Below are 21,097 nucleotides of genomic sequence, written 5' to 3' on the forward strand. Positions count from 1 at the left end.
CCAAATCGACACGGGTAACTGGTTGTATACGTAGAATTTTGCACGAGCACAGTGACCACGGGTGTTTATTATACTCGTGAATAGTAACATTTTTCTTGTATTTTATTTATTAGTTCAGGCTAGGTCTTCTTGTACATCGCGTTTTTAAATACCATTAATTTTTCAAAATAATTAATTCTAAACATTTTCAAGATAATAAAGATAATAGTTTTATTTCTTTCGTTTAAAAATATATCAAATATTATGTGCAAGAAGACACTTCGCGACAGATAGATTTTGAAATCAAAGCTATAAGTTTTGAATATTTATTTTGTACTTTCAAAAATGTGCTTTGATGAAGGAATCGTCTGAGGATATTTTCATTGATATTTAACTTTCAATTATTAAATTTTAATTATTATATTATTATACATTATATTTCAATTTATTTTTTAAATAGATATATTCCTATTTGATTAATAATTTTATAGAATATTAATGTTAAAATTTCAATAATTCATTATATTGATAAAAAGTAAAGTAAAAGTAAAGTAGATTCATTAAAATTTGAAATATGACACAAATATATACATATATAAAAATCATTAGCCCGTTAAATATGTATATTTTAATCTATCCTTTTAGCTCAGGATTTTCAGATTTAACCCTTTCCATGTCATTGCCAGGAACTCACTCACGTGCCCAGGTGCTACTTGGGTGAGAGAGAGGCAATGGGCATGATGATCTTAGCTCATAAGCTCATAAAAATTTCTCAGCGATTGATGATGCGTTAGTGTATCGTGCACGACGTATTTTTCACATGTGTATGTGTGGTTAGGCTGTGGAATTGCGTCGTTTTAACGTTATTAGTCCATTAACAATTATTAATTCAATCAAAATTTGTAATATTAACATAATCCGTTATTATATATTACACATTAAAAGTAGTAAAATATAATCTTACTTATCAAATTGTAATAATGATACATTACTTCCATCCATTCCAATGTTTAATTTTGTTAATTAGAGGACATACATTTTTTCAATTGTACAGTATATCTACTATAAAAATTTATATATACGAAAGTTTATTGTCTCACGCAATGATCGCTAGCCATCATCAGTCGATTTCAGGAAAATGGTACGTAAAGTTAGAGTATGCGTGGTAGTGTGCCAAGCTCGGGTGTCGGAGGCGTCCCGGGACGTTTTCCCTAGTGTAGGCTTTTGCGCCCGAGTATTATGCGTGAGAATATCGTGGAATGAGTGTGTTGGTGTGCCTGCTTTGCTCATTTTTTAAATATAGGGCTAGGTAGGATAGGTAGTATGCTTCTGGTGTGCCTGTTAATTGTAAGTAGGTAGGGCCGGGCAGATTGTCACAGTCTCTGATCGGGTAGGCGCGTTTTCGCGTGGCAATCTGTTTCAGGGAATAAAATTTGAGAAATCGAGGGTGAAGCTGAGACGAGTGGAGGCCAATGCCATTCGTCTCTGGCTTTGCTCATCGATTTTTCGAATTTCGCGGTCGCGGTCGTGATTTGCTTTCGAAACGAACGTTGCGCTCGAGATTCTGCGCATGCACGGAGAACGATCGTTGCGGTCGTTGGTCGTCCATGTGCATTTAGCTTCCGCGATTTAGTCCTTTTTTTTTTCTCTTTTTTTCTTTGATTTCCGATTAGCGAATCTCGAGCCTAGATTTAAGTTTCAGCGGGCATCGCGCCCGAAGGAGGAAGACCGAAGAGGCCCGACAAACTGTCACGAAGAGGGCTGCAACGAATGGCTTCTCATCTTTTGGGTCCTCTTTGGGCCCAAAGAATGGGAACTCATTGTTACTATTTTGTCACTGTGCTCGTTTTACATGATACGTAGTTATTGTTTGTGTTGTCTGGCCGATTGCATGCCGGCCCATCATCATCCAGTTCCAGTCATCGTGGGCATCGCGGTTTTTTATTAGTGTTGCGATTGATAAATAACGGGTTGCATTAGAGTTGCGTTTACGAAACTCGCGTTTTGAATTAGTGTTGCGTTGAAAACGATATCGCGATTGTTTTTAATTATTTTGATGAATTAGCCTATTTTTTTTTATTTTTTTTTTTTATTTGAATTTATTTTTTACTTTTGCTATCGTATGATATCATTAATTCTATAGAGAAATGTAAATAATTTTGTATTGCATTCACTTTAAGAATTAGCGTTGCGATGACGAATGAATCGCGTTTTGTTAAATAGTATTTCGTTTACGAATTGCCCGTATTTCTTCCACTTGGATTGTGGAAACATGTTCCAGCTCTTGGATCACCTATTGCGACCAAAAGAGTTGCAAAGGTGGTTTTATACGACGGCAGCCTCTGATATGGCTGCAATCTTCCGCTGTTAGTGTTGCGTATTAATAAATACGAGTGCATAAATTAATTGATTTAGAGAGTTTCATAAATATTTAAAATATTTCGTTATATGTTTTCGCGAGTTTTTTTTATTTATTTATTTATTCTTTTCTTTTTAGCTTTTTCTTTTTTATTCAAGAATTGCATTATAATAAAGCACTCTTCGCGTATTTTTGGAGATTTTTTAGTATATTAGTGTTGCGAAATAGAAAAGATTCCGCTCACGGTTTGTTCGGGTTTACATTGAGTGGATATTTTTTTTTTTTTTGGTAACCCTTCTGGTTACCTCTTTTTTCTTTTCAGCATCCCCTTATTAAGAGCATTTGCTATTGAAAATACCTTTAAAAAATATTAAATACTGTTTTCCTTTAAAAAATGTATTCCTTTAAATACACAAATATCTTTCGTTTAAAATTATGAGTTACTTAACAATATTTTGATAATTTGATTTTATTTTAAAAATTAATATTTCTTTTTTACTAGTCCAGTGATTGAGTTTGTTACAGGTACGGATTGAAGAAAATAAATAGAAGAGAAGAAGTAATTAAGAAATAATGATTCGATTTTCATTTGTTAGAATCTAATTATCTGTGCTATTAAATTTCACTAATTCTGTTGTATAATTTGTTTCAGGAACTCTTCAGTCTTCAAATTCTTCAATAGAGGGATCATCTCATTCTTTTTTCATTTCAATTTTTATATTAGGTAGGATCGAATAAAGTTAGCTTTTTTGATAGATAGGATTTATAAATGATATATTTAATATTCTTTTCTTCCTCTTCTTAAAAGGCATCTTTGCCTTTCCTACTCCTACGATTCATAGTTTTCCGAAAGAATATTCCTTTTCAAGGCAACATGATCATGAAATTGCCATCCCTAAACTTCCTTATTTTAAACAATCAAATCCTTGATACTTGATAACTACGTGACTTCGTTCACTAGCTATCATTCGCTTTTTCTTTGACCACATGTGGTTCATATTCGTATTGTGAATTTTTGAAAATTGTGATGTTGTTGGTATGAATGTTTGGTTGTGAGAAGGATCCTTTTGATTTTTAATAGACAGGCTTCATAAATAAAATATTTCATTATTTGTGTATATAGGGATATGAAGAGAGCTCTTAGAATAGGTAGGAAAATGTTTTAATCCTATATTTAAGTTTGTTTCAGGATTCCTTCACAGAAGAATAGAAGATTACATCATGGAAGAATATTGATTAAAATGTATTTAAAAATGTAATTAAATGCATGCAAGTAGGGGTGTTACTTTGTAGACAAGTAGATAATGGCCAAAGTAGTAGTGCTTTGTAGAATTGTTTGCTTTGCTTCTTTTTTTTTTCTTCTTTTTTTTTAAGCTTCTAACTATCAATTATTTTCCATTTTCATAATGATGGAAATGTAAAATATCGATAGATTAATTAAAATTTCATTTTCAGATTTAGTCTTCCGCGCCGGTTTTCTTTTCATAGCTCCTTTTGTTGTTCGTATTGCGCAACGTGTAAAAAGCTTGAACGTTTTGCAAACGTACGCCAAAAGGAGAATTTATTTGAAAGTAAATTTTCACACGCAAAAGGAGGGTGGATGGGATGTCGTGGCCAGGGTGGGTCTCCAATTCGCAGCAACCTCCAAGCGGTGAGACCTGGGAAATCATTATTATTTAATATACAATATATAATCATATCATACCGTGTAGCCAATATCGTGTAGTGGTATAATTATACATTTTATAAGAAATAATATGAGCTAATTGGCTGCGATCGCGATTATATTTTTCATAGATAGGAATTTTATTAAAAAAATAAATAACAGTTTGCTAAAATCATTTTTATTTTGTATTTTGGAATCATTCAATTTTGTCTACTTAACTTTACTTATTACAGTTTGTTGGACAGCGTAAAAAATACTTTTGGTATTTTTTGAAGTCGGTATTTCAGAACAAAAAGTTCCATAAGTTTTACCGTTCGCAGATAAAATCGTGACTTAAATCATTAGCTTCTAGATCGTTCATTGTATTAATAAAAAAATGTACCGACACTGAATGTAATTTTAAATTATAAAATACATTAAAGCAAGATTTTAAATTTTATACGAAATTAAACGCGCATCGTATTTCGAAACGATGTGTTAATATCGCAAGTCGAAACGAAACTGAAACTTTATATAAACAGCTCGACGGGTAAAGTCACGCGCTGTATCGATACAAACGATTGTTTTTATTTGAAATCTTATAATTTCAGTATTCTACCGATAAATTATTAAATTTATTGAGTTCTTTTCTCTTTTTTTATTTATTTTTTTTTATTTTTATCGTTCTGATGATAGATCTATCCTATATTTCATCCGTAATTCATGGAATGTACGAATAAGGAATTACACTTGAAGACAGGTAAAACACACTTCTGCATTGTCTTACGTAGTTATTCGAAAGATTGCACCACTGTTTTGCACGTAATGGCACTTGATTTAAAATCGCGATCGCATTCGATTGATGGGTTTTAAATCAATTTCTTGAAAAAAGTAGTTTTTAATATTAATTTTATTTTCAAATAGTACACGAAGTTTTTCATTTTTTCGAGAGTTATATCAAATTGATCGCATAATGAAATATTCGAATTTTTTTCTCGAAATTCTTCTATTGAAATTTAAGATGTAATTTCTCTTCCGTTGATTGCCATTCGTCGCTGTAAATCGGTTGTGTTAAATTTGTATCGTAATTGCTACCTATATGATTCGTCAAAGCGACATTATTCGCGTAATCAACGATCGGTCTTGTATCGGTCACGTGATCCCTTGTACCCTCATTCACTTGATAAGTATTCGTATCAATAGCATATTTATCAGAAGAACGCAATAATGGCTCCATTCCTTTATTATTCTCCACGTTACTGACATTTTTAATTAAATACTGGTATTTCTGTGGTTGCTCGTGATTGCTGTAATTCCAATTCGAATACGTAAAATTGGAATTAACAAAAGGGTATAATCCATAATTCTTGTAACTGATAAAATTTGTATTTAGACCAGGTTTTCCTTCACTTTTGAAAAGTGAATTCGTCGAATTATTTGTACAATTCATTTTCTCGAGATTGTTGGCAGTTATAAATCGTCTTCCAAAACTGCGACCCCAACCACCACCCGAGGGTACACCATAGCTCATAGACGGTGGAGCACCGTAATAATCTCCTCCTCCGCCACCACCACCACCACCACCACCACCTCCGCCACCATAACCTCCTCCGCCTCCATAACCTCCTCCGCCTCCTCCACCGTAGCCTCCTCCACCTCCTCCTCCGCCATTAGCTTTCGTTAAGAGGACAATTTCTTTGTATTGACCTGCAAGTGACCAAGTGTATAATACTAGTGTTCATTCTATATTCGTAATAATCGACGATGATGAATATTCGTGATGTATTACCTCCACCACCGCCTCCGCCTCCGCCACCATAACCCTTCATGTATTTGTTCATCAACATTGCCATCGATATCATTAGGGACATACCTGCCATCATCATCCCTTTCATCGTTGCCATTCCTGATTTACAAAATTTGTTGATTAAAAATTTTAATTCGATAATTAAAATTGCATTGTATTCGAATTCTATTCCTATTCTTCGGAATGGAAGATAATATTTTATGCCGTTTACCCATAAATTTCATTTTGAGCATCATGAGACCTGCCATCATCATCATTTGACACCCTTTGCCTTTGCCACCTCCTTTACCACCACCACCACCACCTCCTTTTTTCCCTCTTCCTAGAATGTAATACGTACTTGGAAGTATTAATATATATTATTCCGTTAATTATTTATTACACTTTAAAATTTGACAAACCTTCCACAACGTCGGTTTCGTCGAACATAACGTCGATCTGATTCTTTTCTCGATTCCCCTTCCACCCGGGTAACGTAATTCTCAAGGCGAACGTGTCGAAGAAATCGTTTACACTGCGCTCTATATTGTCATTACTCTCGTTTACGAATCTGCCACGACTGCTCCTCGTTCTTGTCTTCACCAGTTTAATGTCTTGCCCGATTAAGTGAATCTCGTTCATGCTCCTAATGGACTCTAGGAACCGGCCGAGACGGTTCTTCGCGCAGATCAACGAGAGATCGATAACACAGCGGTTTATATCCATTGCAGGAAACTCCGGGAAGCCGTCGTCCTTGATCGAGTCATTTCTCAACGACGGCACCACTCTGATATCCACTCTGATCCCGTTCTTCCGGAAATCGAACACTCTTCGCCCGTTGTTACTAAAAATTCATACAGTTTCAAAAGAAAGCGAGAAGCGACATAGATATTAGAAGATTTTAAAAATTTTCCAAGAGGAAATAAAATCACTTGTCAGAAACGAACAAATTGGAAAACGGGCACATTTTCAAAGAATAACAAAGGGACAATAACAATCGTGTGAAGAAAATCAAGTACTATTGACGATCGCTGGCCTCGACGATCCTATGAGGATCCACTTGATTCTTCTTGATGGTCGCGTCGTTGGCTTGGCCTCGAATCGAAACGATCGGGATCACCAATAAAATTACGATCAACATCGATCCTTGCACTTCGCGCACGATCCTCCAACTTGTCATTGCTCGATCCCCAAATGATTTCCAAAGACTGGCTTCCGTCGGATCGTAATCGTTTATATACAATAAGATTTATGTCATCCGTCCGATTTTTTCCAAACTTTGTCACGATTACCATTTATCATTAGCCAGTAAGTAAACAACATAATGATACGTTTACTTGGTGTTTGATCTCCTAGATTGCAAAGCAGGATGCTGCTGCCTTTCGAGAATTCGGGGACAAGTTGTATTGCGAAAAGATTAATAGAATTTAATCCGGTCTGCGATGATGAAATCCTCCGCCGTTCGTTATTTAGCGTTTCTTGGATTATAATTGAAGAAATTATAATTTTTAAAGTAGAGGAACGTGCAAATCTCGTGTACGCAACAGGATTGGTAAGAAAAATTGTAACAAAAGTAATAATCTTTGAAAAAAATTATTTTGGGATGTCGAATTATGTCGAAATGGATAAAAGCATGATAGGTGTACGTACATTTTTTTTACAAAATATGCGAAATATGTATTCATAGAAAGCGTCGAATAGGAAATGTTCGATAATTGATTATGGATAACATCTGGATAGCTTCAGACATGCGCGCGAAGAAAGGAACGACCTTATTTCGCATCGATCTAATTGAATGCTACATTCATCTCGCTATTACAATCCGGTGTCTATAATTTACTTGGCAGAGAGCAGTCTTCAATTCTCGCGAGCTCTATGATTCCGTTCGATTTCTCGTTTCTTCCGCTACCAACGAATCTAAGGATGATCATTGAACGAGATGGATTCCAAATGTTAGAATACAAAAATAAGAGATAGGAAGCGGTTTCTTAAAAACATGATTTTTATTTAAAACTTTACAATGCGTATAAATACAATATAAATAACAAAGAGAAAATCATGTACATGATTCGAGGATGGTCCATGGTGCAACGACGACCAGCTTCTCTTCTCGAGCCTTGTGTGACCGTGTATGGAGGTGATACCGATAGCAATGGTTCCAGTAAAATAAATACCTACGAATAATCTATAACGAGTTTATAGCTCGGTGACGGTGATCGAGATTACAGAGAGACGGTACAATGAAACGAGAGAACCAGTTAGACGAGACGGATGGAATGAGCAGGGGAAGAAGAGCGATGAATGAGTGACAAAGAGAGATGAAAAGGAAGAGAGAGATAACACCGGTGGAGAGGGTGACGAAGAAAGGGAGCAAGAATACGAATGGAAAGATGAAAAGAAGACGGATAGAAGAGGAAACGGAAGTGACTCGGTGAGGTAGAGACGTGCTGCTAGATCTCTGCCACCGGCTGTTCGTCACCGGCGGCTCCTCCGATCACGAGTTAATGTTAATTTTGTCGAAGCAGCGATCGACGATCCCGCACGTTGCCGTACTTGAGAACGGCCTGCTCCACCTCGTCGTGGATCGCGTCCAAGGATCTTCCGTACCCGGAATGCCCGTACCCGTGGCCATGGTGCTCCTCCGAGCTGTGGGTGTGAGAACTCGAGTACACCGGTTTGCTCACGATCTCGTACGTGGTCTTCTTCTCGCCGCCGCTGGCCAGAGATTTCAGGCCGACGATGGCCGATAACATGAGGGCCATCAGGCCTGTCATCAGTGCTTTACCGGCGAGCAATGCCAGGGCGCCGAAGCCTATAGCGCCCAACGTGCCCTTCATCATCATCAGCCCGGCCATCATGCCTCCCATGCCGCCCTTCTCCTTCTTGCGTCCTGCGCGAATCAATCGAATCGAATCATTCAAAGTCTTAATCCTGAGAGAGAGAGAGAGAGAGAGAGAGAGAGAGGAGTTGATGAGTTAAAGAGGTTGAGAAAAATTTCTTACCAGTTCCGACGCTTTGCCCACCACCGCCAAGCCCGAGTTGTGCCAGGGTCTCCTCGTTAAAATTTCTCGCTGCCTCGAACGTCCTCGGATCGAACAGTTTGATGGAGATGGAGTGGCTGTTGAGGTAACTTCCCACCTTGTGAACGAGGTACGCGTCCAGCCTCTTCTCCACGTCGTTAGGGAAATCTCTGGCAAGGTTGGCGACCACCTCGGAGGCCGGCACGTTGGCCGAACCGTTCTCCTTGATCACCGAAACACCCGGCAGGATGCTGATGTCCTCCTGCTCGGACAGCCTGTCGAGGAACGAAACCACGTCCAATTTCAGGCAGGTGGCGCTGTACGACTTGCCGCAATCCTTGCTCAAGCTCGAGGCCAAGCTCTCGGGCGACTCCTCGACCATCTGCTTCGAGGTGCGTCTCTCGATCTCGCCGATCGCGGGACCGACGAGAAGGATTGGAAGCAGCATCACCGCGAACAGGACCTGCTGCTTACTTCGTTCGAGTAGTCCCTTCATTGTCCCTTTCGAGCTTTTGTCTCGTTTCAACGCTGGAGGAGGAGGAGGAGGAGGAGGAGGCCCCCGAGATATTGACGCGATCCTGCTGGTGAACGGATCCGGCGCGAGTCAGGACTGTTGCTTGGCCGAAGCTGACGGACGAGACGCGTACCGTGCACTGGACATACCCTCGGATAGTTGCACTATATATAGAGCGAATCACCGGGTAGTCCTTTTTCCTTTTTGCCTTTCGGCCCGTTCCATACATTCTCCTAAGTCGAGAGGCAACGGAGAGACGACGGCTCTCCTCTCTTGGCTCGTCCAAGAGGAGGCGAGGGGTCCACCATCGCCACCGCCGCCGCCGCCGCCGCCGTCTTGGCTCGCGGCGAGAGGGAGCGTCAAATAGAGCGGAGAATTCGAATCTCTGTCGAATTCGCGGGGGAAAAAGGATACACCGGAGACGCTCTAATGAGAGCGAAGCCTCGTTGATGATCACCTCGGATCACCCATTCACACCTTCTCGCGGAGTGAATCGGGATTATTCCAACTTCAGCTTTTTTCTTCGATACTCTAATAATAATTAAAATCGTACGGAAAGTTTCTACGCGATTAATATAAATCGTGAATCGAGAATTAAATTATCCGTTTTAAAGGATGGGAAGGATGACGAATTCGTTTCGTTATGGAAAATAATCTTTATCCACGATTTTTCTGTAAATCGTTTCTTTAGTCTTCTTTACTCTCGTCGTCGATTTTCCTCTTCTTGGGCGCGAAGAGGAGAAGGAAGAAGATCGGTCGATCGAAGTGTGGCGGATCGATGGACGACGACAGTAACGAACCCGGCGTGAACCACTTTCGATCTCGACGACGAAATCGAGGCTGGCGTCGATCGTCGATCGATCCGACGAAATGGGGGCTGGTTTACATCCGGTTATAGGCGGAAAATCGGTATTGCACTTTAACGGAAAACGACGCGGGGAGAGAGAGAAAGAGAGAGGGGGAAATGGCGAGCGTTGTTGCACATCGTTATATTTACATCGGCTGAGCGAAACGAGACGGAGAAGGCCTACTTTAAATTAGACCGGTTAACTCGGCGGAGATTGGATTTTCGCGCGCCACGCTCCAACGACGACAAGCGCGCTACAGACGGATCTGACGGCGAGAAAGTGGCCAATTTCCACAGGATCCGGAGGTGCATCTTTGAAGAGTTGTCCATTGGAAATCGCGTGAATCGTGGAAATCGTGATTTTACGCGTCCGCGGAAATTGCCTGACTCGGCAACCTTCGATGATCCTTAAATTTTTGCGCGACGATCGAGGAAAAATAATTCGATCGTTTTTGCCTGGAGAGAGAGACCTCCCCCCCTCCCTCCCCAATAATTAACATTTAGAAGAGAGGCCATTTATTTGTTCTTATGTAAATATTATTATTATTCTTAAAAACCGTTTAATTAAGAAGAATTTATTCGCTTGAAATTTGAACCATTGGAGGACAAAATTTGGCAAGTAAAAAAGGGACACTTGTTACATGGAAGCAACAGATCCATCCAGCCTGTGTAACGAAAATTAAATCGGAATTAAGGAAAACCTGGTTGGATAAGATTGGGGAAGAGATACTCGGTCGTATTTCACTAAATATTTAGAGCTTCTCGAAACAAAACGCGCGAACTGCGTGAAAAATTGCAGTTCTGCATTCCGCAGAAACGATCCACCGTCAATAGGGCGTGGAGTTTGGGGCGTGATAAATTCGCCGCGTGTGGCGTTTGCCAGGTATTTCGTAGCCGGGCAGGACGATGCGCTCCTCGGCGCGCTGCTCGGCCAACAGGTGTGTCGGAAAGGAGAGAGAATTAGCCTTCTTTTCTCCAGCTATCCATCTTTCGCCACTTCCTTTTACCGCAACGCCTTCCTTTCGTTAATAATCAGCTCAGCTGCTCTTGTTTCTCGCGATGCCGGAATCGGCCAATCGTAATCCAATCGGATTTTGTGTAAATTTTCTTCCAGATTTAAAAATTTACCAAAAATGTGAAAAAACTCTCATTAAGATTCATCGAATCTTTGGAAAATTCTCTTTCGAATTTTTTGATAAAATTTTGACAAAGAAACCGACATCTTGAATCTGCAGAACGATCGTTTCAACTCGTAGCAAAGGAAATGTTTTAATGGATCATGGGATCATCGTACAGCTTCTTCCTCTGATATCAAAATTCTCGACCGAACTTTCGTTACTTAAACTTTGTAAAAAGTGAAATTTCACATTTTGGATGAAAATTTGAGATTACCGATCGGCATAGATTGGATAGAGTTATTAGAAAACGTTATAGCGTTACAGTTTGGATTCCGTAGACTCGATTTTCATCGATCGATCACACCTTTCCAATCGATCGAAGCACTCGAACTGTGCCGCAAAGTGGTGAAACGTGAATGGGCGCTCTGTTGTTCCCCATAACTGTTCCTCGTATACTACTATCCTTCTGGCACATTTGACACGGGAACGAATATGCCGATCTCGTCTGAATTTCATCGGCCGATCGTTAATCCTCTACGCGCGCAATTAAATGATGATTCCTTGTTCGAAAGGCAGAAAAGATGGAAAACGCTATTTACCACTCCACTTTCGAGACGGCGCGAAAGCGAAAATTAAAATCGATCGACGACGATCAACGCTTGTTTCACGACCGATCCGCAATTTCATAAGTGTCCTTGATTCATCCGTCCACGAGCGATATAAGAAAATCGACCAGATTTCCGTGTCCTTCCACTTTTGAAAAACCTTGCAAACTGATAAAAAAGACTTGCGTGGAAATAAAAGCTGTGAATCGACCGAACCGCAGATCTATCTATTTGGGTTAAGTGGTCGACTTTGCGGCAATTAGCAATCGAAACTGGAGAAAACTGGATCGAATTACTCGTTCAATCGGCGGTGAAGTTCGATTTTATAAGACTGTCCCTGTCTAATCCGCAATCGGGTCAATCTCTGTTTCTTCTCTTCGACGATTCTATTCTTGGTCGATTCGATTTATATACAGGGTGTTGTATATCGAATATATGCTTTATAAACGCTGATCATTCTCCAGAAACGTATACATCGATCGAATCGAATATAACCTGACACCCTGTATATTGGAAGAGGCGAGGGTAATCTATCGTGCGCACGGTCAGCCCGTTTTCGTTTCGAAAATCGAGACGTAGAACGTGTCGAGAAAGTCGCGTGGATCGCGAGAATTCCCCGAAGATCTATCGGTAATCCTCGAACGAGATCGTTTCCTCGGTGAATGGCGATGTTATTTGGAAAACCGTGTCGCTCGACGATCATATCACCGCGTTCTCCGCGTAGAATTTCGATAATTTCGACTCGATTCCGGCTTTTTGCATAATATAAGAATTTTACACGGTTGCCTGTCCGAAATATCGAGTTTTTAAAAGATAACTTCGGAATTTCATTTTAATAGATCTTCTAGTGCAACGAGTTAACTAGAATTCTAATAATGAATTATGATATTGTGAAAGCTTTCGACAACAAAATATTCATTGGAATTTCATTTTAATATATCACGGTGTAACGAGATTAGCTAGAATTCTAATAATAATTAATGACATTGCAAATTTTCGATAAGAAAATGCGTTGAATTATGAATGTAATTGAAGCTTTATTCTAATCCAGTACAATTCGAAAAGGAATAGTTTCACAGCAATTTCACAGCAAACGCGTAAAATTTCTCTAAAGCCTTTTTCTATTCCATCTAAGTATCCGTTTAGTTCACGCGTCTAATGTTCTCAGGCATGCCGAGCGAATGCACGCGTTATCGAGTTGTGTGGAAGGAAAAAAGGAAAAAAAAAAAAAAAAAAAAAAAATTGGGGTGCAGTCGACGTCGAGTGATCCCGATTACCGGCCGAATGGCTGCGTAGACCTCGTTAATTCGAGAACGAGCATCCGTTATGCGCTCAAAATTCTTCGTGCGCGATCATACTTTTGCATTCTTTCTCTTCTCGAGGCTACGAATTCCTCGTTCGGGTTCAACTGTTATTATTAATAATTCTTTGAAAAGAAAAATCAATCATGTTAGATTCTACTGTAAAATTATCTTAATTTAAAGTTAATTGTGCAATGATTCAATTTGAAATGATTTTTTATAGAGGGAATGTGATAAAATTATTTTGATTACTAGATCCTCCGTTTGCAGAGGAAATTTTAATAGATTGAAACGAATTCCTCGTTTCGTTCATCGTTCATGAACGAACGATCAGATTGTTCGTTCAAGATGCGAATATTTTTCAAACAGGAGCACGCAAATAATAAAATTTAATCATTCTTTTAAATGAAGAGGGACAGAAAATTTGAGGGAATCTATTTTCGATAAAAAGGTATTAAACGAACTTCTAAAATCATCATCGCGTGAAGAGACATGATAAATCTAATCATTTGCACGATTCTTCGCGAAAATCGTAAATCAATCCTGTTTAAGAAGACTGTTTATATGTTTATAGTTTCAAGAAAAATCTTTCAAACAACTCGACAACGAACTTGGTACATGAACAGAAGCCAAAATTCAAATCCAAATCCAAACCCAAAACCCATCATTCGACTCATCAACTTCTCGCCTCGAGTTTCTCCAATCTCTTGACAGTGCTGTCCTCTCGATCGGCTCGTAATATATCCGAGGTTCTCGCCCTCTCCACTCGCGACTCGATCACAACCGATACCGTTACCTCCCCACTTGGAGGAGAATTGTGGGGGGAGGAGAGCGCAAAGGGGTAGGGGTCCACGTGGAGGCAATGACCCAGTGCCCTTGATCCTGAGGATTCTCCAAGAGGGAAGGGCAAACGGCCAATCGTTGCCTCGGCCACTTTTCCCACCTTTCGCGTCACAGTGACCTCGATTCCTTCCCCTTCCCACCTGTTCCTTCTTCCCCACCTGCCGTCCTTCTCTCTCTCTCTCTCTCTCTCTCTCTCTCTCTCTCTCTCTCTCTCTCTCTCTCTTCGAACAGCTTCTATTTGGGTCGTTAGCCTTCCCCCTCGACGAGGATAACCTGCTTACCTTAGCGATTATAGATTTTTAATTATTTATTTAATTATTTTAATAGTCGTGCCATCGTTCGATTCGAAGGAAGAATGGTTCGAAAGGAAAGTGGATAAACGCTTTGATGATGGACGAGGAGATTGGACGAGGAGAGGAATTTTAGGAATGAAGGATGCGGAATGGAAATTATTATCGAAGAGAATTTATTATCGAGGAGAGGATGACAAGAAGACACGTTGCAAAATTGAATGCAAAGTGTTTGTAAAAAAAAAAAAAAAAAAAGAAGAAGAAGAAAAATGAGAGAGGAATACGATGCCATTTATTTTATAAAATAATGCAGAGAGTAACAGAGGGGATAATAAATAAAATGAGGGTGGGGGGGGAGAGGATGAGAGGAGGATGAATTGGCAATGTTTCTAAAGATTAAGGGATTCAAGGGATATCTTGATAGGGGTACTGTTCGGGGCCAAATTCAGGGGCCCAACCTCTGTAGGGTTGATTCAGCTCCTCCTGCGACCTGTGCCAATGCTCGTGATGGATCTCGGGTTTCACGACCCCGTAGGTCACCCTGGCGGGGGGTGGTGGCGGCGTGAGCAACGCCTTGAGGGCCACCGCTCCCGAGAGGAGAAGTGACAGCAGACCAGCGCCCAGTCCCTTGATCCCTATCAGACCGATCAGAGTGATGATGATGGGCAGCACGATCATGGCTTTGAGTTTCAGGGCCAGCAGAAGCGGCAATACGATCTTCTTCAGTTTGGTACGGGCTGGAACGAAAGCGAAACGATTGTAAAATTTGAAATTTCACTTTTGCGATTCTTTTTTTTTTTTTTTTTTTTTCTTTTTTTTTCTTTTTTAACACTAATGCGATCGCTCGAATCGACCACGAAGGCTACAATATACTCTTTCGCACCGTTTCTTTCTTTCCACCTTCTGTACAAGGCTCTTCGATCAATTTCTTCCTCTTCTTCTTTTTTCTTTTTTTTTTTTTAACGATCAACAATGCGTTATTACATAGAGAAGAGCCTTGCCACTTTGCAAATTTACTCTGCACCCTTGATCAATCAAAGATGAAATTTATCGAAACGATGAATGAGGCCCAGGGAGGGTCCCCTGGAAGGGAGGGAGGAAGGTGATATCTAAGAATCTTGGAATCTTTATCGGCCAGCTATCTACTTTCTTCGACATGTGGCACTCTCGTTCAAGGTCCTCGTTCGTCGGCTGCCGTCCCAGAAACCCGGAATCCCATCGGCGGCCCACTTTGCTCCCCCCATCCCCACCGTTCGTTTCGCGGATGCGGAGGAAGTGGGACGCGTGGCTTTCTACGCCCGGCCACTTTCCTGTCTGCCCCCTCCTCTTCTCTCGCCTTCTCGATGTTTGCTCCTTTCCTGTGGAGAAGGAGAGAGGAACGCGGGAGAGGAGAATTAAAAAAAAAAAAAAAAAAAAGAGAGAGAGAGTGAGGAGGGGAGGGGAAGAAAAATTGGTGGAAATTTTTGGTGGCGAGGAAAAGAGGCCGAGGAAAAGAGGAGAGCGGATGGCGCGGCGAGGTGGTGGCGGGTCGAAATCCTCGCCAATCGGAAGCCTCGCCACCGGAAGTCCCACTTTCAACAGCCAATCGTTTCTCGCCTCGGTGGCTTACTTCGATCGTATTAGAGAGAGTTTAGAAAGGCGAGGGGCTATAAGTTGGCGGACGTGGCGCGATCCGTTCGCAGACGCCTCGAAGATGGAGGAGACGCGTGGAATTTAAGTTGGTTTAAATTAGAGATCGCCATCCTCGCGAATCCACCAAGATGGTGGAGCCGCACGAATACTTCTTTCCATTCCAAGAATACGTCTCTCACGTATTCGGAAGAGTGAGTCTCGAATGCTTAAGATGATCGATATGTAGGCCAAAGGAGAGATCGAAGGAATGGGTTTTTTAATAGAAAGTTCCTTCGAGCTTTCCTCCATGATTATGAATTCTCCCGTTCGCGCTTTGGTCAGTCTTTCTTTTCTTTTCGAGGATAAAAGATTCTCTTCCATTTCCTATCGAATTTCACTTTCTATTCTCGATCTTTTTAAAAGCTTGGAGACCTCGATAACGAAAACATGCGAGGTCAAAACTCGAGCTACAATTGAGCTAGAATTGATCGATTTCATTTCTTAAAAAAAAAAATTGCTAATTCAAAAAATATGATCGATCAGTTTAAAAACGTTCAATTGACAGATAAACCAACGACTCGAACGAAAGTATCGACATCTTTGCTCGACTCGAGTTCGCACGTGATAAATATATATATATTTTTAAAAAACGACATTTAAAAAATTCAATTTCAATTTCTACGATCTCCTGCTCGCCCTAAAGAATAATTCTCACCTTCAGAGGCCCCCGTGGTCAAGGCTCTGAGTTCAACGGCCATATCCTTCCGTCCCAAGGCTCTGCCAAACATATCCGCGGAAGATCCATCGTTGGGCAGATGAACACGAATCCTCCTGCTGTTGAAGAATCGTTCAATCTGTCCGACCAGTGGATCCTCGCTCGTCGATGATCTCCCTTCCTCCCTCGCAACGTCAACCTTCTCCAAAGTGATCATGTCACCGTATATCTCGATGGTATCCCTCTTATTCAACTCGTCCATCGCCCTCGTCAGCCTGATCTCCGCCTGATCTCTCGATGGATCTTGCGCGATGGCGGCGCAGGCGAGCGACAAAAGCGCGAACGAAATCGCGATAAATGGCTTCATCGCGGTGGTTGTTGGTGTCTGTTCGATATCGACGAACGCACGAGGATTTTGACTGTTTGCCCCGGGGGCAATTTTTCTTTTATACTTGGGCCCGTGATGGATGGTGGGGGCGGTCTGAACCATTTGGCAAGCGACGTGCAAGGACCGCGGTGTCAAGAATTTTAATTTCCACCGGCTATACGCTCGGCCCACGCTTAAGAGCCCTCGTAAGTAAGTAAGTAAGTAAGTAAGTAAGTAAGTAAGTGACGTTGTTGCGCGTTTAAACCGATAGAAACTTAATTTTCCTTTTCAGCGTGTGATCACTTTCGAGCGATCCCCTATGCTTTCCAATCAGATTTTGACATTAAAATTACCGTCGAACAACGCGTCTATCCAATTTTTATCCATCAAACGTATCGTATTCTTATTAATCTTTTATTCATCTAACTTATCTTTCAATTCTGAAAATTTCGTTCTAAAATATATATCAAAGTTTAGTTTTTAACGATGTATCATAGAAATATATGAATACTTTTGTGCGTAATTCTGGCAAAGTAAGCTAACGATTTTACTGCACATTCTTAATAATTGTCCCAAAAAAAAAAAAAAAAAAAATACGAAATCGTTTAACATTGCAAGATCGGATAACGTATTTTTTTACTCGATAAAGTAGAGAGAAAGAGAGAGGGGGAGGAAAAAGTTCGACGAGCAACTATTTGCTTGAGAACGCGAAAGAGAGGCGTATAGACGGAGAAATACGTAGATTTGTAGAAACTTGGAGCGAGGATACACAATTTTCTGGAATGGAAGGAGCATCTTAACGATGATTGAAAAGCGTGAAAGTTGATAGGCCATTTTGAGGTGCGGATAATTTGTTTTAGAGAAAAGTAGGAAGAGGCGCATCTCTTTTCAAGCGACGTCCATTTGCCAGCAGAAGTTGAAAATAAGAATCGCAGTTTATTCGAGGAAAGGCATGGGGCGAGAGATGCCCGCCGCACTTTCTATCCAAATTCTTCTATTCAACGGGAGCCGGGGCCTCGAACGGAGAGGAGAGAGAACAATATCGTCAACTTCAACAATAAAATATTTCTCGTCTCTCGAAATCGTAAGAATAATAAAAAGGATGTGTGGCGCCTTTTGTCAATCTCTCTCACAATGGCAGCGGAGTTTCCACGACGTGTTCCTGAATCGTGGCTCGCGATAATGGCCCGTTCCCCGACGCGATACGCGAGACGGCAGGTAATAAGTCTCTCGGTGAAAATTAGATTTCCGTGCCTGTTGCCGCGTGTGACACGGAACACGCGGCATGCAAAACCGACGACGCCGACCTGTGCTGCTGCCGCCGTGTCCCGAATCTGTTTTCGGTCGGAGGAGGAGGAGGAGGAGGAGGAGGAAAGGAGAGAAGGAAATGGAAGGAACGAGGAAGAAGGTGAGAAAATGGGGTACAAGAGCGGTGGGAGTGCGAACGAAACTGTTCGATGTCTGAATCGAATATGAGCCGCGCGAGAGACCGCGATCGTCTGTCGGCTCTCGTCGATATTTCGCGGCGAACACACTAATCACGTATCGGCCGCTTTTCTATGCACCTTCGGGCGCTGCACATCGTTTTTTGCGTAACAAATTATTTCCTCTTATTTTAAATTAGAAATCGGCTTTCGACTTATCGGATTTACAAATATAAAAAGTTTGCTTCAAGATTTTTCTTTTTTTTTTTTTTCTTTTTCGAATATAAATCTTTCCAAGATTAAGAAAAAGGGATATGTATACGTCTTCGTATACGAGAATGAAAACGAATCGGATCGATTCGATCAATTGATCGATCGACGAATCAATAAATAAGAGGTATTTTTATATGAAACGTTGAATACGAATAATTTATTAGTACAAAAGGATTGTTAATAATTTACTTGCTCCATAAATATTAATCTAGCAGTCGAGAATTGATCTAGATAGCATCTTAAACGCACCAGACTCGCGTCATCCTTCGTCTTCTTTCGCTCGAACATTGCCCGGATTTCAATTGGTTTCGTTGGTGATCGGCGCCTGGGCCGAGTACGCCATCGAGTGGGCATCCACTCGTCCATCCCGATCGTTGAAGCTTCTGTAGTAGCCCTGAGGCTGGACGTTTGTCCCGATGTTGCTCGACCAACCTTGCCCACCGCTGTTGTCCACCCACCCGACGGTCGACGGTTGATTGTTCTTGTTGAAGAGGCTCGTCGCCCCGTTGCCGCTTCCGAACAGCCTCTGGAATGCCAATACCCCGGCCAGGAGGAGGGCGATCTTGCCCACGAAGAGGGCTTTCATCACCAGGAGGCCCAGACTTCCCAGCACGATCGGGATCAGGGCGAATAATTTTACTCCCGCCGCGGCGATCAGCGGCAACGCGATTTTCTTTATCTTGGCACGACCTGAAAGAACGAACCACCAACGTTTCGGGGAAATGAAAAATTGGGAAAAGGCGCAGGATTAATTCGAGAAAAGAGACTGAATTTGGGGATTTCCAAATCTTTTCAAGAGAATATTTCAAGTATTGAAATATTCATTTTCTGCTCTTTCAGAGCAACGTGTATTAGAAAAAATTATCAAGTGCTGGTTCATCTTCTTTCCAAAAGAATTGAACGATTAAAAATAATTGAATCTCGAACTTGAATCTCGTCAGAAATAACATCCTTTCGAGATACATAAGTTTTACTCTCAATACGCTTAACCGATCCTGAACGGTTGCTAATTAATGTTATTAACTTCCGATTCCAAGCATTTTCTCTCTCTCTCTCTCTCTCTGTTCTTACCGTGCACAGCGTATAATTTGAGAAGGAAAGCGAACGTAGGAGGTGGAACGCGCGAGGAACGAGTTTATCCGGAACAGGTTGCCGCGGCGCGAAGATATCACGAAGGTGAAAGGCTTGGTCGAACAGTTTATTCGTTCATATGTGTGTGACGTGCGGTCATCAGGGTGGGATGGATTACGTAATGGGATGCGCCCGTCTCTCTATCATAGGATAGAAAGTTTACCTTGGTCCAGAGCGCGGGATATGGAGCCCTCCTCGGGCATGCTCAGCTTCAAACTGTGGGATTTGACGAAGGACATGGCCGAGTCGAACATCATGCCCATCAGCTTGATGGCTCTATCCGACGCGTCCCTCGGCAGCTCGTTCATTATGTCGACCTCGCTCCTCAGATCTTTTCCATTGCGCTCCACTGGGAAACGATATCATTTTCCATTTATTTCCAGTTATTCGATATGTAAACCAACGCAAACTTTACATCGAGTTTTTACATTTTCAATCAATCAAGAAGAGACAAGTTACGAGTAATAATAATAGATCCGCACGATCGATAAAATGGTAATATTATTCACGATTACGAATAAAGAAAAAATTAATAAAGACGAATGGTCGAACTCACTCGGCGTTTCCCTCACGAACTTGACTCCGTCGACGATCTCGATATCGCTGGACCTCGCGGCTCTGTCCAGCATGCTGACAGTCTTGACGGATACACAGCTGAACAGCGCGTTCTCTTGCTCGAAGCAATCGAGATCCCTGTTCAGTGGAGCGTTGTCGACGTTCGACGTGGGCACAGCCGTCGCGGACGCGGCGATAAATGCCAGGATCACCAGCTTGTTGTTCATCTTCATCACCAAACGATCTCGCGACCAATGTCCCTCTCTCTCTCTCTCTCTCACTGGTTCGAGGAGGATCGATCCTCGGAAAATTTTCGGAGCAAAGTGTGATCTGACCCTCCGTAGCTTCTATCTTTATAGGTGTTCGCCAGCTGGGACCCTCCCCAATATCCCCACTCCGGATGCGGCGGATGACGCGTGTGACGACGACGAACGACTAAGGCACACACAAGGCGTCATCGCCGGTACACCGTCGGTTCTTGCCCACCTCCCCGTCACGCCGAACTTTCTTCAATAATTTTTTAAACAAACGGCCGACTCTCAACCCGAGTTGTGGCGCGGAAGCTGGGCGGACCCTAGCGCGGGCAATACCGATCACCCAAGTTGCCAGATTTGGGTCAGTAGGGGGACAGACATAGGATGATGATATCTTTCGATGATCCGAGAAACCATTTTCGAATTATTGGAATTAATTTCAAGGAAATGTTTTATTGGG

The 21,097-nt window shown here is 41.5% G+C and overlaps 4 protein-coding genes across 5 annotated transcripts; all 4 read right to left on the bottom strand.

Moving 5' to 3' along the window:
* Positions 1-4,875: 4,875 nt before the first annotated feature.
* Positions 4,876-6,973, bottom strand: LOC147658417 (uncharacterized). Its single transcript, XM_086917590.1, has 5 exons — positions 6,789-6,973; positions 6,192-6,613; positions 6,002-6,112; positions 5,773-5,889; positions 4,876-5,690 (listed from the first exon to the last, which is right to left on the bottom strand). Exons 1-5 carry the CDS (start codon positions 6,947-6,949, stop codon positions 4,990-4,992), a joined length of 1,512 nt encoding a protein of 503 aa, XP_086773716.1. The 5' UTR covers positions 6,950-6,973; the 3' UTR covers positions 4,876-4,989.
* A 780-nt stretch (positions 6,974-7,753) lies between these two features.
* Positions 7,754-10,198, bottom strand: Osi16 (DUF1676 domain-containing protein Osi16). Of its 2 annotated transcripts, XM_086917592.1 has the most exons (3): positions 9,264-9,553; positions 8,772-9,064; positions 7,754-8,659 (listed from the first exon to the last, which is right to left on the bottom strand). In XM_086917592.1, the coding sequence occupies exons 1-3, from the start codon at positions 9,530-9,532 to the stop codon at positions 8,277-8,279; spliced, it is 945 nt and encodes a 314-aa protein (XP_086773718.1). In that variant the 5' UTR covers positions 9,533-9,553; the 3' UTR covers positions 7,754-8,276. The 2 variants fall into 2 exon arrangements, with proteins under 2 accessions (XP_086773718.1, XP_031773855.2); XM_031917995.2 differs by having other exon boundaries at positions 8,772-10,198.
* Positions 10,199-14,577: 4,379 nt separating this feature from the next.
* Positions 14,578-17,065, bottom strand: Osi15 (DUF1676 domain-containing protein Osi15). The gene is made up of 2 exons (XM_012489967.3): positions 16,634-17,065; positions 14,578-15,044 (listed from the first exon to the last, which is right to left on the bottom strand). The coding sequence occupies exons 1-2, from the start codon at positions 16,998-17,000 to the stop codon at positions 14,713-14,715; spliced, it is 699 nt and encodes a 232-aa protein (XP_012345421.2). The 5' UTR covers positions 17,001-17,065; the 3' UTR covers positions 14,578-14,712.
* A 1,759-nt stretch (positions 17,066-18,824) lies between these two features.
* Osi14 (DUF1676 domain-containing protein Osi14) lies at positions 18,825-20,831 on the bottom strand. The gene is made up of 3 exons (XM_003695800.4): positions 20,385-20,831; positions 19,992-20,177; positions 18,825-19,387 (listed from the first exon to the last, which is right to left on the bottom strand). The coding sequence occupies exons 1-3, from the start codon at positions 20,614-20,616 to the stop codon at positions 18,996-18,998; spliced, it is 810 nt and encodes a 269-aa protein (XP_003695848.1). The 5' UTR covers positions 20,617-20,831; the 3' UTR covers positions 18,825-18,995.
* Between the last annotated feature and the right edge of the window lie 266 nt (positions 20,832-21,097).

The sequence above is a fragment of the Apis florea genome, unplaced genomic scaffold (genome assembly GCF_048593485.1).
Source record: "Apis florea isolate Af1SG1 unplaced genomic scaffold, ASM4859348v1 contig_2272_pilon, whole genome shotgun sequence".
In the NCBI taxonomy this organism is placed as follows: Eukaryota; Metazoa; Arthropoda; class Insecta; order Hymenoptera; family Apidae; genus Apis; species Apis florea.

Excerpts from the sequence above, each read along its gene's own strand:
- LOC147658417 (XM_086917590.1), bottom strand. The coding sequence starts at position 6,949 with ATGACAAGTTGGAGGATCGTGCGCGAAGTGCAAGGATCGATGTTGATC. Across the intron at positions 6,614-6,788 it reads GAGGCCAGCGATCGTCAATA|TAACAACGGGCGAAGAGTGT; the intron begins GTACTTGATTTT and ends ATGAATTTTTAG. Across the intron at positions 5,890-6,001 it reads GCTCAAAATGAAATTTATGG|GAATGGCAACGATGAAAGGG; the intron begins GTAAACGGCATA and ends TTTGTAAATCAG.
- Osi16 (XM_086917592.1), bottom strand. The coding sequence starts at position 9,532 with ATGTATGGAACGGGCCGAAAGGCAAAAAGGAAAAAGGACTACCCGGTG. Across the intron at positions 9,065-9,263 it reads GAAGGGACTACTCGAACGAA|GCTGTCCGAGCAGGAGGACA; the intron begins GTAAGCAGCAGG and ends GTTCCTCGACAG. Across the intron at positions 8,660-8,771 it reads TGGGCAAAGCGTCGGAACTG|GACGCAAGAAGGAGAAGGGC; the intron begins GTAAGAAATTTT and ends TGATTCGCGCAG.
- Osi15 (XM_012489967.3), bottom strand. The coding sequence starts at position 17,000 with ATGAAGCCATTTATCGCGATTTCGTTCGCGCTTTTGTCGCTCGCCTGC. Across the intron at positions 15,045-16,633 it reads GACCACGGGGGCCTCTGAAG|CCCGTACCAAACTGAAGAAG; the intron begins GTGAGAATTATT and ends CTTTCGTTCCAG.
- Osi14 (XM_003695800.4), bottom strand. The coding sequence starts at position 20,616 with ATGAAGATGAACAACAAGCTGGTGATCCTGGCATTTATCGCCGCGTCC. Across the intron at positions 20,178-20,384 it reads GTTCGTGAGGGAAACGCCGA|TGGAGCGCAATGGAAAAGAT; the intron begins GTGAGTTCGACC and ends ATCGTTTCCCAG. Across the intron at positions 19,388-19,991 it reads ATCCCGCGCTCTGGACCAAG|GTCGTGCCAAGATAAAGAAA; the intron begins GTAAACTTTCTA and ends TCGTTCTTTCAG.